The sequence below is a fragment of the Chelmon rostratus genome, chromosome 7 (assembly GCF_017976325.1).
Source record: "Chelmon rostratus isolate fCheRos1 chromosome 7, fCheRos1.pri, whole genome shotgun sequence".
Classification (NCBI taxonomy): domain Eukaryota; kingdom Metazoa; phylum Chordata; class Actinopteri; order Chaetodontiformes; family Chaetodontidae; genus Chelmon; species Chelmon rostratus.
Genome location: NC_055664.1, coordinates 25,346,109 through 25,362,225, shown reverse-complemented (window position 1 = coordinate 25,362,225; position 16,117 = coordinate 25,346,109). Strand labels below are relative to the sequence as shown.

The 16,117-nt window shown below is 41.4% G+C and overlaps 2 protein-coding genes across 2 annotated transcripts; both read left to right on the top strand.

Annotated features, from left to right (window-relative positions):
• Window positions 1-6,880: 6,880 nt before the first annotated feature.
• On the top strand, window positions 6,881-7,549 carry LOC121608737 (claudin-4). The gene has a single exon (XM_041940055.1). It carries the CDS (start codon window positions 6,881-6,883, stop codon window positions 7,547-7,549), a length of 669 nt encoding a protein of 222 aa, XP_041795989.1.
• A 3,509-nt stretch (window positions 7,550-11,058) lies between these two features.
• Window positions 11,059-14,968, top strand: LOC121609347 (claudin-3-like). The gene is made up of 2 exons (XM_041940950.1): window positions 11,059-11,522; window positions 13,857-14,968. The coding sequence occupies exons 1-2, from the start codon at window positions 11,059-11,061 to the stop codon at window positions 14,524-14,526; spliced, it is 1,134 nt and encodes a 377-aa protein (XP_041796884.1). The 3' UTR covers window positions 14,527-14,968.
• Window positions 14,969-16,117: the final 1,149 nt, after the last annotated feature.

Sequence of the window (16,117 nt, the reverse complement as noted above, 5' to 3'; positions counted from 1 at the left end):
CTTGATTTATCGATAGTTTTCCTCAGCAGTGAGCAGACAGCAGGAGGGAGCTGTTGGGGAAATGGCAAACACTATGCCAAGTGATCCCAGTTGACAGACTGTTGCAAAAAGAGGCAATAGTGAGAGGGGGCAAAGAGAGGTAGAGAGAGAATCAGATTATTTCAGAAATGAATAGAGGCTGTGTTTGAGAGCCAAAAGTGCCGTTAGGACTATAATGCCTCTATTTTATCCAAGGTAGGATCATTGGAGCTACCTGGGCCTGGCTATGGAGATTGGGTTCCACACACAAGGAGGTAGGGAGGAATTTCCACAATTAAGAATCTGAGGAGAGATGGTTTCAGGGTGAGATTAGTCCTGATGTGCAGGTCCTGATGTCTCATGTTTTGGAAAAATTCACATATTGTAAACAGGGATCAGGAATACACATGCAGCAACTTCAGTACCCTTACAAAGCACTGCATCAATAATCTTATATGTGCGTTTTTTTTTCCAAAATTAGAGTGAAAGGCAAATGAAGTCACGCTAAACATTGCTTTTTATGTGTTTCTTAAAGTAAATGAATAGTGTCAAAATTTCAGGGTGTACAGGATGATGCATTCTGTTGTGTTAAGTAACAGTGCCAAAAAACAGGAATAAAGCACTCACGTTTCATCACTGAGGAAACTTTGGAAAAGGGAACATAACAAATTTTGCTGCGACTGGTAAAGATTTGACTTCATCAGCCATGAGAAAATGCCAGAGGGAGCTGAGGCGACATGTGTCAGCAGGCAGTCTGAAGCAAGACCAGACTTCACAGTAACGGCTGGCTTTGGCTCTCACTCAAGTGTCCAACCCTTCAGTTAAACCGGCTGGATCGTTATGCACATCAACCTGCAGTGCAGACAGGTTCAGGTGTGTGCATTGAGCTAGTTAGCTTTTTCCACCACAGCCATGTTTGTGGGATTTAAAGGCTATTAATCTTCCCAAGGTTCAATTTAATTAAAGTTAATCAACAAAATTAAATAAATGTATATATACTTACAGTCAGACATTATGAATGTTCACTAAAGATGGGAATGCTAACTTCCACAGAAGCAGGGCAGGGATTTCTGGCACAGTTTCACCTAATTCCAAGGTGTTTAGAGAGAGGAAAGCAGGTTAAAACTCCCGTAACATTTATAGTATGCATAACAACTTTACTGTCAGACCAATGCACTTTGACTTGTGACCTCCATAATGACTGCATGACTTTAACAGAAGAAAGCTACCTAAAAATGTAACCATTCTTGAATTACATTCAGTTAATTTGTCCGGCATAGGGAAATAAACTGAAATTCTAAATGAATTAGTTCTTAATGTTAATCTAAATGAAGTCAAAATAATCCTTAATGCAGGCGGTGTGGTGGTGTGCAGGTTAGCACTGTCGCCTCACTGCATGTTCTCAGCATGTCTGCGTGGGTTTCTTCCTGGTGCTCCGGCTTCCTCCTACAATCCAAAGACATGTAGGTTAATTGGTGACTGTAAATTTTGAATGAGAGCATGAATGTTTCTCTGTGTGTCAGCCCTGCGATGAGCTGTACAGGGTGTATCCCACCTCTCACCCAATGTCAGCTGGCGGCGACCCCCCAAAGATCAGCGGTAATGGAGTTCTTAATGAATTTTGTTTCCTTTCAGTTACAAACCGGTAAAATGTTAAATGTCCGTCTGATGTCCAGTGTCGGACATAAATGTTGCACATGGTTTATGAGCTAATGCTGTCTTAAAAAGCTGTTGTGAGGTCGTGTTTTTGGATTTGCCACTTTAACACTGGTCTTAATTTAACTGATTAGGTGCAAAGACTTTACAAGCCAGCACCAAGTATTTATCTTGAGATGTGGACAGAAGTTCTGCAGTGTAAGGTTTTTCAGTTTTAGTTTTGGTTTAGTTCAGTTTTTCAGGAAGACAGGTGAAAAGACAGGTTTTATGAGAGGGCGGGGAGGTGGCCGACCCAGGGCCCTCACCAAGAGGCCCCATAAAGGAGCCCATGCCATCACACCCTGGATTCCTTTTCTTTTGCCATATTATTTTGGCTATTTAAAACACTTAGTACTTTATTTCATTAGGCATAAAAAGTAAATGAGTGAAATGGCAGAATACTGTATATTTGTGTCCTGTGTGTGGTAATTCAGTAGGTCTTGTACAGTATTTAAACTCAGTTACTAAGCTACTAAACTGCAGCCCACCACATTCTGAGTCCAGGCATGAGATGTAATGTTGAGAAGTGTTTCTGGATCTCTGTGAAAATAGTGACATTTTGTGTTGTAATGAGGATTGTCCCCAGTTACAAAGAAACTACGAGTAGTTTCACATATCAGAGCGAAATATGTGATGGCATCACAGCGAGCCCAGAGGCCATTGCTCAGGTACAGTCACAGTTTCAGTGGGTAATTTAAGCACACCAAGTGTCTTTGTAAGCTCTTTGATGAGTCATGCTTGTTCAGACATGACACTTTATCACATGACACAAACAGGAACCTGAAGTCTTCAAGAGTCTACAGAAGTGTGTCTTTACATATCAAAACAATATAATGTCACTTTTTGGTCCATTTCTGTTTTCAGGACACAATGGCCCACATCCTTCTGCTCTTAGATTTGATGTTTGATGTCTTTGATTTTTGATGTTTGTCTAATGACAGTGTTAGGTGAATGTGTGCGAGTCAGGTGGTGTGACTGTAATCTACACTGATGTAAGACACACACACAATAGCTAGCAAGGATATAACCCATTTTAGTTGAGAAAATGGACTGATGGGGGGTTTGTATTTTGGTCTGGGGACTCTTTCAGTTCCTCATTTGCATGTGTTACAAAAAATAATTGTATAACTTCCTAATACATGTGGTTTTCATTGTCCATCCACAAAATTGTATTAACATAAACTTTAAGACACATCAGTCGTGAACCATGACACAATAACAACAAAATCTACAGGAATAAAGGTCTGAATTAAATGTAGACAGAATTGGTCACAAAGAATCTTCTTAGATTTGTTAGTATTAAGGACAGCGTAGTGTGAACAAACAACAACCTACAGTTGACATGAGTGCCTCATGGAAACCGGTCAGACTCGCTTTCGCTCCCATGACAGGTGGATGTTTAGCAATTTGCTCTGCAAGTAACTACATGTATTTTTCCAGGATACGGCCTAATAAAGTAGCTGCACCTGCAGCAAACATGGTGAACTCCCTGAATAATGGGATAATGTGGATAAAAACATTAAAAACATTAGATAATGGTCTGTTTTTCAGAGATAAATATCATAGAGAGCTACAGTGTATATCTGTTGCATCAAACCACACATAGCATGAGCCTGCCTGTCTTACAGCAACATTCAGTCTACTGAAGCTTATTTTGAATGAAGTCAAATCTTGCAGCCACACAGAGCCAAACATAAACATGTAATAAAGGTATAATTTACATGATTTTGTTAAAAGTCTGTCTTATGTAACAGTGTGGTGTGTGTTGACAAATGTTTTGCACAGACAAGTGCAAAGAGTATTGCAAAAGTCAAGATGATACCAAACTAAAGTGTGAATCAGCTTCTTTTGAGTCGTATTGAGTAATACATATCCTGTTTGATCTGTAGAAGAAAGACAGTGTTAGTGTGATTTGAATCGATGGATTTTCTAAAGCCACACAAAGTTTCAAGTCTAAGTGCTGTTCAGCATACTGTTACAGAATAACTACACACTCCTTGTTATGATGCATTTGTATTATGTTTCCTAATGATGAGTGGTGCCTGTTAATAACATCGCCAGACTGGAGTAGTTCAGGGTCAGTTATTGTATTGTGTTGATGGTTTTACATGTTTTAAATATGGCAAGTGGTAAACACCTGTTACCAGGGGTGAAAATACATGCGTAGCCGCTGCTGGGTGAAGGTAAAAAAAAAAAAAAAAAAAAAAACCAAACAGAGTACACATGTTGAGACACTTCCTCATCTTCCACCAAATACAAGTGGATTACAAAATCCATCCGAAAATCATGTCTGCTGTTGTGATTCAAGCTGTATCCGTTTTTTCTGACTATGTTGCAAACCGCAGAGCTGGCTGTTAGGGTTTTTTTTTTCTTGGAAGTAGGAACTAAATCCTTAATTCTTCAGCTGCAAATTGAAACCAAAGGGAGAAAACTACATTTGATTGATATTTTAGCACCTTGTGTGTTAGACAAAAAGTCAAGGCATTAACACATTTTGGAAAGGCATCAGAAGGCTGGCTTCCACCCTTTCAAACACCCCTTAAACCAGCTATACTTGTGGAATAATGTAATAAAAATCTTAATAGAGCCCGTTCAAATACAAATTACAGTGCTTCACACAAAGTGAGAAATTAAAATCAGCAAATTATAAAATCATTAGATAAACTGGAATTCAACCAATTCCAGTAACATAAGATAAAAAGTAATAAAAAAGAAATCAGAGCAAAAAAAAAAGACAATATAAATAAAATAAAAATGAAAACTCAAGTAAAATCAGGATGAGGTCCTGGATAAAAGTGTTTTAAGAGGAGATTTAAAACATGCTTCTGACTCAGCCAACTAGATATTTGTGTGTTAACAGTATAGCATTTTGTAAACATCGGATATTAGAAATGCACACAAGCCGATCCACTATTACTGTAACTAAGTAGACAGATGTTTTCTGCAAAACTACAATCAACACAACACAGTCGAATACCATAGTGGCTCCCCCTGCCTGTAAAAACATACATCTACAGTAGAATGCACACAAAGAAACAAACAAGTATGTTTTCTACATTAGCCCAGAACAAACAAAACAAACAATAATCACCATAGGTTGTCCGACATGCTTGGAAAGGGACGAGTGAGCAGAGGGGTGTTCAGCTCTCTGCTATCTGCAGCCTCGTCTCTAGATGCTTCTAAATCCTGCACACTGGTTCTGTATATCAAGCAGCCTAAATCTATTCCAGACTGCAAAACTTTTCATATACATAATGTCTGACCTCCCTCTGTAATCTAAGCGAGTGTTTTAACCTTCTCTTTTTACTTCTTCATCATAGCATCTATTATAATAAAAACATACGTTTTACATAGATATATGGCTTTTGCATTTTTATTGCTTTTGGTTATACCTGATGTGGGATTGTTATTATAGAAAATCTTCATTTTGGGTACATATGTTTATTATGTACTGACCAACAAGAGTGACTTTTATCCTGCAGTGGACGTTTCGATGTCAAAGCAGTCATTGAGGTCTTCTCTCAGTAGAGCTGTAGAAATGTCTTTAAAGTTATATTATCAGCAATTTAACTGTCAATCATGCTGAAGTTTTAAAAGGTCACATTTTCTGAACTGTATGAAAGATTCAAGCAGAAGAAATAAATTCAGACACATGTTTTTGATATGGAAAGATCTTATTCTTAATACAAAATCACAGTGATGTAATTTTCCATTGAAATGGTCACCAGATGCTGTAGTTCCTGTCAGGTGTTCATCTGTATTTGTGTGGGAGGATGGGAGGGTGTGCATGTGTATCTGTGGATGGAGTTAACCACAGGATAGCAGAGATATTCATCCTGACCACTGACCCCAGGTAACCTCTGTTAATTAGAGGAAAGGCTGTAATGATTCAGAGCGCACCTGTCAGCCAACCCCAACAGCCCTGTTGTCTATCAGACAAGATATTTAGCAGACACTCCCACCTGTTGAAGTATTCGGCAACTAACTTAGTGTGCAGCATGACAAAAGGGTGATTTTGATTTTTGAGAAAGCTAAATATTTCAGAGCCTTTTGCACCTTACTTTGTTTTGTTTTTTTTTTGTTTAGATTTTGAGTTGAGCATTTCCATCTTCGGATATAACTAGTATAACTAATTAATAATTGACTTGAAGAAATATTTTAGCTTAAAATTAAATGTGCTCTCTGTCGTTTGAGGCTCCCAAAACATGATCGCATACAAAGGGGGTGTTTACTGAAGGGATTAGTTTGGCAGACGACCTGCCATTAAGTCCCAGGTATGCATTTATGGTTTGACGTTTGCAATGGTGTGTCCCATGGAGACTCAAAGTCTGCAGGACATAAACTACCAGGCTGATGCTCTCAGTGCATTTTTAGTTTATTTAGATATCTAACCATGCTTGCCCAATTTTAAGGGGAACACCACACATGCCCACTAACAATGAGGCTTGTTAACCCACTGATGCTTTTTTTTCCTCCCTGGAGGGATTATATAGCTGACCAAGAGAAAAACAAGGCCTGTCATTGTTGCTCTTTTTTCTTGCGCAGAGATCTCATTCAGATGGTGATTCAGCATTTTTCTTCAAGGTTGTTACACATCTTATAGAGATAGAGATACATACTCTTTCTCAAATTCAAAAGACTCAAAGGGAGCACTGGCACAAGCATCTTCATATAGCATAGCATTATCAGCACTGAGTACATAAATGATTGCTATAAGCAATATTGCTTCTGTGTGAATGTGGTTTGGATTCAAGACAACACTATCCTCCCTAATATGTATTCAGTATGTTTACTGTTAGATTCCACACACACTTGACAAATATGTTTTCAAAAATATTTTTTCATGGTTTTCCCACATGACACTAATTCCAGATTAATGCAGTTTGGTAGAAAATATGAAAGTATCTCCATTTGCAGATGCAGTCTGAAGGTAAACATGATGCCACCTTAAGCAGACTCCACCTTCAGTCGTCTAAGCTTTATAAAGAAGGTAGAATCTGTTTCTCCCTCTCACTTTCTCTCTCGCTAAAAGTCTTACGCAGGACTTTGAGCCAAAGGGATCCGATATCGCCTTCATCTCAGGAGGGTTGAGCCTGCGGACACAGAAGGCCTTCTTATCCCTGGAAGAGAGTCTTGTTCAGCTCCTTCTTCTTCCCCAGCTCCAACTATGTACTCTGCAGGCTTGGAGATCCTCGGGATGATCCTGGCTGTGGCTGGCTGGCTGGGGGTAATGGTGGCCTGCGGCCTGCCCATGTGGCGGGTGGCTGCATACATCGGTCAGAACATTGTCATCTCCCAGGTGATCTGGGAAGGCTTGTGGATGAACTGTTCGGTGCAGAGCACGGGCCAGATGCACTGCAAGGTGCACGACTCCATGCTGGGGCTGCCAGTGGACCTGCAAGCAGCCCGTGCTTTGGTCATTGTCTCCATGGTACTGTGCATTGTGGGCATCGGCCTGTCAGTGGCCGGTGCTAAGTGCACCAACTGTAGCCGGGATGTGAGCAGTAAACCGCGGCTCATGGTGGCTGCTGGAGTAACCTTTGTGGCGGCTGGACTGCTGCTGCTGGTGGCTGTGTCTTGGACGGCGCACGCCATCGTCCTAGGCTTCTATGACCCAATGCTGGAGGAGACAGGGAAGAGGGAGTTTGGTAATGCTCTGTACTTTGGCTGGGCTGCCTCCTGTCTGCTCATCCTAGGGGGAGCCCTCCTCTGCTGCTCATGCCCACCCATAGCAGCTACAGTGCAGAGTGGCGGTAGCTCCATGCCTCCCCGGGTGAACTACTCACCTGTCAAAACCATGACAGTTAATGGATACACTAGAAGAGACTATGTGTGAGCATGTGACATGTGGGTGCAAATGAAGATACAATGACCAGTGTTAGCAAATTTGTGCTCAGTAAACGGATGTTTGATGACTTGGATGTTAATGCAGCATCTTGGGCTTGGATATTAAATATGAATCACTGATGCATGTCTCATGATGTTTTTTGTAATAACTTTTGCAATGGTGGGCATCTTATGTTGCTTTTAATGTTTTGTGTCAAATATGAATACGTTTTACTTGTAGATTTTGGCTTTGTTTTGAAGAAGCATTAAGATGGTGTCTGATCTTGAATAAACTAAAATATTTAAAAGATTCTAAATAAAAGAACAAACGTTCTTGAAGAATTAAGTCATTATTAAGCCTTAAGTGTATGCACAGTTTGTAACGCTGCTCTTTCATGAGATGGAAATTGATGCTTAAATTAAGTGCAGTATAGCAACTATGCCTGTGTAGGTTCAGTGGTGTGCAGAAACAAGGGCAGATGCCAGCTGTAGAGTTCAGCAGAGTCTGACCAATAAGAGCCGTTCTCGTGCACGTCGAAATTAGGTACTGTATTTAATTTCATTGTAAATGGAGTCAAGGCACAATGGGTGGCTTGTTTCAGAAGAGCACCTTGTGCTTCCCTTTCATTGTACCCTGTGTGAGAGTGAAACTGAGTCAGAGATAAAAGTCTCCAACTGCAAGGGGATGCAACCTGAACTGAGTCCAGTTTGAGCCACAAAGACCCTATTGATTAGGTGGTTTGCAACTGTTTACCTTCCTCCTCAGGTGGGATTTACTGGAATAAAAGAGTATATCCACGCTCTTAAAAAATCTAAACAAATCTATCTAAATGGCAAAACAGAGGAGGTGCTGTAGCAAACAAACAAACAAACAAACAAACCCAACTCATTTGTTGTAGAAAGCTGGTAACACCTCAACAGTACAGGAGCAGTTACAGGCCCCTATTTAGGATCTCAACCAACATGTCATTTGAATAAAAACTAAAACTGTAAAGGTTTTGTATATTTTTTTTTAGTGCTGCTCATCAAGCCTTGTTTTAATGTCTAATAAACGTTTAATAATGCTGAAAATTGTGGCAACTTTAGTCACACTATATTAAATATGACAGGAGATGACCTACTTTTGAGATGTGTCAAAATCTTGTTTAGGTACTTTCAAACTGTTTCATAGAATATTTTTTACTACAGTTTATAGAAGATATGAAGATTTGCGTTGCATTTAAATAGTACTGAACTCCTTACAAGCTGTACCAAAAAAAATGAGAGAAAAAGAAACAAAGATGCGGGTAGAAAATATTTCTTGCTTTCTTGACTTGCTGAGCAATGAGGTTAATGATCTAAAGGATTTTTATACATCCTGAACACTCCCTTTGAGTGACCCTGCTGGCAGGATTGTGTCACTGAGCCGAGCTGTGCAGTCATGTATTCACGGGAAAGTGCAACAGCCCACTCAGAAATGAAGACCACATGCCAGCTCCACTGCATAGGAGTCGCAACAAAACACAACAACACACATGATATTGCTGCTCAAACAGTGAACACAGTACAAGTAAGAGTGTACAAGTATGAGCATATCATCTCATGGCAAAGGGAGTGGCTGTAAGAAATTAAATGTTAAACCTTTTGGTTTGTAGTGTTTTGTTCCTTAAAGGCCCATTTTTCCCTTTTGGCCTCAAGTAACTATCAGAAACTTCTGAAATAATGTTGGGTCTCTGCACAGTCATCAGAGCATGCTTCATGTGAAAGCAAAGTAATGCTTTTGACCACAGTCACAGCATCGCATTGATGAAACCTCCTCTCTTTCTTTTCAAACTCCTTTTTTGTAAATTGCACAATTTAAAAAATTGACAAAGGTACCGTGCAGATTCAACACAGAGTGTGATAAGAAATCCTGCTAAAACTACTGGAGGTGTGTATTTAGAAGGGTCTTTTTCTGTGGCACGTGCAAAAGTTAAACGGAGGCTGAAACTCCTGATGCACTATGACCTTCAGAACAAGGACACTGATAAGACCCCCCACCCTTGTGCACATCCATGCTGACTTGTTTCAGCTTCCAACACACTACCCTGCTCTCTCTTTTTGTATGGCTGCTCCTTGAAATCACTAAAAACATGTCTATGTCCTTAGAGACATTCATATGTCACTCATAAATGGTTTTCATCTTGTGTGCCTCCCACACGAAGATACTGTATGTTCAGAGGGGTTTTGTGTTGTTTGCATCACAGTTCCCACATGTGGTCTCTGTTACTAACTTCCCATGCTAGGCAGCTGGGAAAAACACACACCCCAACATCATGACATAATATTTCATCACCTTGTGGTTTCTAAAGAAATTATTTTAAGTGTTTCTGATATCTGAAGATCTGTTCTGTGTGGAGAGAAATCACATTATTATCATCTATAACACGTCTTAATGGGAGCTACTTCTCTAGAAGGGCTGTGTGTGCTTGCTAAAAAAATCTGTCAAGCATTGTTACTGGAAAGATTCTGGGCATCATCTCTCTCACAGATGTTTGAAAGAACTTCACTCCCTATTAACTGACTGCAACATTTGCAGTCTCTGCAGTCAGTATTTCAAACCCAGTATTTATCAGTTCTCCAAAGTGACATCCTGGTTTTATCTTCTGTATGGCAAGATTGTTGATAGCTCTGATACACTTAATATGAATTTCTCCCACACGCCCTTACTATAAAAACATTCCATCTCCTATCATAAGCTGAACAGTATCATAAAAGGTGATACGGTAAATGGAAATGTGAAGACCTTCCACAGAACTTGGGATGATGGTTTCATCAAATGTGTTGGAAGGATACAGAGGCTGTCTGCAGAGAGATACAAATATACCTGCCAGATAATCAGAGCACTCCCACTGGTTTCCAAAGAAGTATCCTGACCCATGTAAACCCCCTTTTACCGCTTCCATCATGCCTTTCATTTTCTCTTCATCAGCTTCAGTCACTTCATTCAAAAAAGTTATAATTAAATACAATATGATTCACAAGCTATTTGTACTACGTAGTCTTAATAACACAAAATACAAAATGATGGAGTATTTTCATTTGGATTCAATTCAGTAATTCTAAATATCTGACTCATTCTGTCAGAGAGCGTTGCAATGAGAAACCTGCTGGAGTTGATATAGTGCCTTCCACTTTCAATCATTCATCCACTGATCTTTACCATGTCAGTTATCCTTTAACTACTCCAGAGCTGAGATATACACCCTCTGTTTACTCTCCCCTCACCCAAATAGGTGGGAGAGCTACCAGGGCAGAGGAAGTTGAATGATTAAACTGAGGCCGTTTACATGCCAAGGCTAGGAATTCAAACGAGGTGGGACAGAAGATGATTTGAACTCGTCCCTGGCCAATAACCAAGTGGCTCCACCTTCTACTGTAAAGAAATCTGCTGCTTATATTTGCAATCAGGACACTGGAGAAGACTCACTCAGTCTATTTCTGACTGCTGAGAAAGAAGAAGAAGACCTCTGTGCACTTTGACTCACACAGAGTTCAGACATGCCTTCTGGGGGACTGGAGATACTTGGAGTGATTCTGGCTGTCCTGGGATGGATCTCAGCCATTGCATCCTGCGCCTTGCCCATGTGGAGAGTGTCAGCTTTCATTGGGATGAACATTGTCACAGCCCAGATCACCTGGGAGGGTATCTGGATGAACTGTGTGGTCCAAAGCACAGGTCAGATGCAGTGCAAAATCCACGACTCCATGTTGGCTCTGAGCGCAGACCTTCAAGCCGCCCGTGCCCTCACTATCATCTCCATCGTGGTGGGCATTGTGGGAGTCTTAGTCGCCATGATGGGGGCAAAATGCACCAACTGTGTGGAAGGGGAGTCAGCCAAGGCTCGGGTGATGATAGCGGCCGGGGTGGCCTTCATCTTGGCTTCTCTGACCCAGCTGATCCCCGTGTCCTGGTCTGCCCATACTATCATCATGGAGTTCTACAATCCAGTCATACCCGAGGCGCAGAAGAGGGAGATAGGAGCGGCTCTGTACCTGGGCTGGGCTTCAGCTGCATTTCTGCTCATTGCAGGGGGCATCCTTTGCTCTAGTTGCCCCCCCCAACCTGAGAAAAGGTACAGGCCTCCATCAAAGATGATGTACCCCCACAGCAGGTCGATCGCCCCGAGTGGTTATGATAGGAGAGACTACGTCTAAGCTTGCACCTGCTCTTTTCTCACACCTTTGCCGTCATGGAAAAGAAAGCTCAAAGACAGTCATTTTAAAAATAACTTCTACACATCTGTCTTCATGTGGACACTGGGAAAACTCTGATATCATTTTTTTGTATGTAACTTTGAAGCTGTTAGGAGCACTGAGGCCAACAACTGTTGATGAGGTGTCACCTGTATTTTATACTTATATGAAAATAATTGTAAGATGTGTGATCCAGTTTTAGAGATAAGTAAACCTGCATTTAAGCCTCTTTTTTTTTACTGTAGTCACTGTGGATGTGTTTTTTTATTTCAGTTTTGATTAAGGAGTTTGAGGAAGCCTGTCATAAACCCACATAATGCAGATTTATTTATACATTTGGTTTATCAGTTCATCTGAAATGTTTTAATATCTGCCATGTTAGTTTTTTGATTAAAGGCCTTATTTTTTAACTGAAGTCGTCTTGATAATTCCAAACTTTTGACGATCATTTTGTCAGGCTGCCTGATTCGTTGTCATTATTGAAGCTGAGAGGCTGAAACGTTCAGCATGTCACAATTTGAGGAAATCATGAAAAATACCCATCTATAACTTTTGTCCATTGTTGTAACCTCTTAGGTGGCCTGAGCCCACAGGTTGCTCTGTTACACTGCAGCCACATGTAAAGTGAATGAAACTGGAACAACACATTCAAAAACAGATTCAGTAAGAAGTTTTATCTTCACGTCAACAGGTGCAAGGAAAACGTCTGATTCCATGCGTCCTGCATACCCAGCCATTAGGCTGACGACTGGGAGTCTCTGTCACAGCACCGACACACCTGGCTGTCTCCCACATGTCTGTTGGCTCTATGATAACAAGAGCCGCTACTTTGTCAGCTTCCCCACACTCAACTATCTGCACTGCCCTCCCAGACAATGGACCTGTTTCATGTCAGAGGGGGAGACTGGGGGGGCTGTCAGCACTGGGTTACAGAATGCTGGGGGGTGGGAGCATTTTCAGGGAGACAGCCCCAGCCCAGAAGAATTTCAAGGACATTCTGCAGACAGACAGAGTCATTAAGGCCCATCAAACATAACACCGATGTCAGGTGAAAGCCTCGTAACTCCATGGAAACTGAAAAGGGCAGGCTCTTTCAAAAAAATGCGTGGCAGGTGATTGGACGAACCATCTGTCTATCACCATCTATCACAGTCTAACTTCAACCAATCAAATCAACAAACCATATGATGTAAATCAAACTCTTCCTGAAAAGACTTCAGTTCGTTGCACTTTAAATGAATACTGTCCAGTTCTGATACAGATGATGCTATAGCAGCATCTGTGCGAACCTAAAACACTCCCATAGCTGCCAGTAGTTCCTCAGAGGACGCTGATTGGCCTGAACGACGATGGTTAATCCACAAGTGCATAACCTGAAGCCAGACAGGATGGATTCTTGTGTCACGTGATCTCTTCTGATCTCCTGGTCCTGTGAATCCAGCTGCCTCGCAAAGTAAATTTCACTAGTGATGTTAAAAAGGTTTTACTGAGGAACAGATGTCCTGCAGAAAGAACTAATTATGATGACGTGATCTATAGGTTTTTTTTTTTACTTAAACAGGTTTATTTAAGTGACTGTTAAATATACAACTTCCTAATAAACCATAAAAAAGCATAAATGTTATATACTGATTCTGACAAGATAAGATTTCATTTACCACCTGTTCCATTACCATGAAAAATAGAAGAGTTTTATAGAAATTGAATACCTTTATTTCCAATCATAAATTAATATAATAAACCTTCATCCACCTTGAAATTGCTCCTTTGGTTAAAATAACACATGCAATACTTGTATCCCCTCTTAGCAGTAAAAGGCTTCTTTGTGGCCAGGCCCATTGTGAAGCTGGGCATGTAAGCTGATAGCAGAGTGTGTCCAGGTCCTTCCTCCCCTTCTGGTGATGTCAGCTCCTTCAAGGACTCCTCCCCTCCACCTGATCTGCCTTATAAAGGATACTGGTGAAGTTGAGGCAACAGATCATCACAGACTCACAGATGCAAGGCCTGAAATTAACTTAATTAGTAGTTTGCTCTCTGGTTGACTCTTCCCCTTTGCAGATTTTTTCTGTGATCTCCTCTCAGGTGTGACAGTCATTCAGCAGCAGAAGAGGAAGACTTTTCAGTATGTCTATTGGGCTGGAGTTGATTGGCATCTCCCTGTGCATTTTGGGATGGATTATCGCCATTGTGGCGTGCGCCCTCCCCATGTGGAGGGTGACAGCTTTCATTGGCAGCAACATAGTGACGGCTCAGATTATCTGGGAAGGCCTGTGGATGACTTGCGTGGTCCAGAGCACGGGACAAATGCAGTGTAAGGTCTACGACTCCATGCTCGCCCTCTCCCAAGACCTCCAAGCTGCCCGCGCCCTCACCGTTATCTCCATCCTGTTGGCCATCCTGGCCGTGCTCATTGCCATCGCTGGGGCCAAGTGCACCAACTGCATTGACGATGAGGCATCCAAGGCCAAGGTGATGATCATCTCTGGGGTCTTCTTCATTGTTTCCGGGGTCATGCAGCTCATTCCTGTCTCCTGGTCCGCCAACACCATAATCAGGGACTTCTACAACCCTTTACTTACTGATGCTCAGCGGAGGGAGCTGGGTGCTGCACTGTACATCGGCTGGGCAGCTGCCGCCCTCCTGGTTCTCGGTGGCGGACTGCTCTGCTGCTCCTGTCCACCACGTGAGACCCGATACAACCCCTCACGAATGGCTTACTCTGCCCCACGGTCTGCAGGAGGTCCAGGATTAGAAAGGAAAGACTATGTATGAATGAAAGAGGAAAAGACATTGTTGAATCTCTAACCTGCTCTCCACACCAAACTGAGGGTGTACTGAGGAAAAGAGCTCAAGGAAACAAGGAGACAAGGAGACTCCGCAATGAAGGATGTGTTTGATTTTTCCTTTCATATAACGTATCTCTGAATTAGGCTCTTTGTTTTTCAATGACTGAAAATGCATGCAGAGGGCACTGCAGTGGAAATTTCCTTTAATCAAGTTCCAAAACAAAAAGCGAAGAAATTTCTGCTCCGTCACGCTAAATGTTATTGTCATTGTACAATCATATACTTTTTACACAGACACAGTTTTTAATGTTTACCACTGAATTTTTTTTTAAATCCGCTGTGACTGCTTCATGTGTCACCTTCATAATAAGGCATTACTGCGTACAGAATGGAAGATCTGGATGTGCTAAATGGTATGACAGGGTTATCAACAGGATTACATGTTGTACATACTGTAGTAAGAGTATCATTACCTGTAACAGTCACGAGAGGTGATAACTGTAAATGCAGCTTTTAGTGCAATGTGGTGAGGGTGGGGATGGGAGGCTCTGAAGGCTTTACAGTGTGCACTGATGCAGCACAAAAGCACCTGGGTTCCTCCATAACAAGAATTATCTTTACATTATCTGTACATGTATCAAAGTGGGGTTTTTTTTGTAATAAATGTGGCATTTTTTAAGATACTGTATATCTTATTTTGTGTCTATGTGTTAACATAAATCACCTTTTAATTTGTTTATGTTTAAATCATCCATGATCCATTTAAGATTTGTACCAGCATATTCATTCCCACATGAGTCAGTAAACCAGCAACAGAAATGACGGAGTGTGTTCTATCCAGGTGCCTTCGTAAGAGTACCCCGACATTCAATCCTGAGGGCTACGTTACCGGCAACTGGCAACTTAACCACACATGCTCTAAACAATTAGCCACAGGATCAGTTAACGGGCAGAGGTGAGAAGTGTGAGCACGGAGGAATGGAGTCATTCCAGACAGGTTACATGCTTCCTTTGTTTTTTACCCTTTAGACTTTGGATGCTAATATTGAATGCTTGGCTGAGCTTGCTTACTTCTGTCCAACACGCTGTCGCATACTTATACCATTACATGCATTCATTCGTTGGAGCTGCCCTGCATCACCACATAATTCTACTGTTGGCCACTAAACTGGTAGAATTAGAAAAGCCTTGTGAAAGTCATGCAGTGAACCAGCCTAGATTGTCCCAGCTTGAAGCCGCCTGGCAGTCTTCCACATAAATCTAACCTCCCATCAATCTTCCACTGTCCTGTTTTACAAGCTACTGCATCTCTGTGATATTTCTTTCATGATGAGCTGCAGTAAAGCAGTATCTAGACTCTGGCACATTTAAAAGAACTATCAGCCAGAGATTCTATGATAGACATGAGTCTTTCAGTGTAGATTCAAAAACACATGCAGTCACACCTGACAAAGACAGTGACTTGAAAATTTAATGAACATCTCATCGTAAATATGGGAGAGGTCTCTTGGTGCTATATCACATTACTTTCCAACTGCTGTCATTTACTCCCATATCAATGTCGCCTCTAACAAAGG

Bases quoted from the DNA above. Each gene is read 5' to 3' on its own strand.
- LOC121608737 (XM_041940055.1), top strand. From the start codon at position 6,881: ATGTACTCTGCAGGCTTGGAGATCCTCGGGATGATCCTGGCTGTGGCT.
- LOC121609347 (XM_041940950.1), top strand. From the start codon at position 11,059: ATGCCTTCTGGGGGACTGGAGATACTTGGAGTGATTCTGGCTGTCCTG. The intron at 11,523-13,856 runs GCAGAAGAGGGA...GTCATTCAGCAG, and splicing joins AATCCAGTCATACCCGAGGC to CAGAAGAGGAAGACTTTTCA.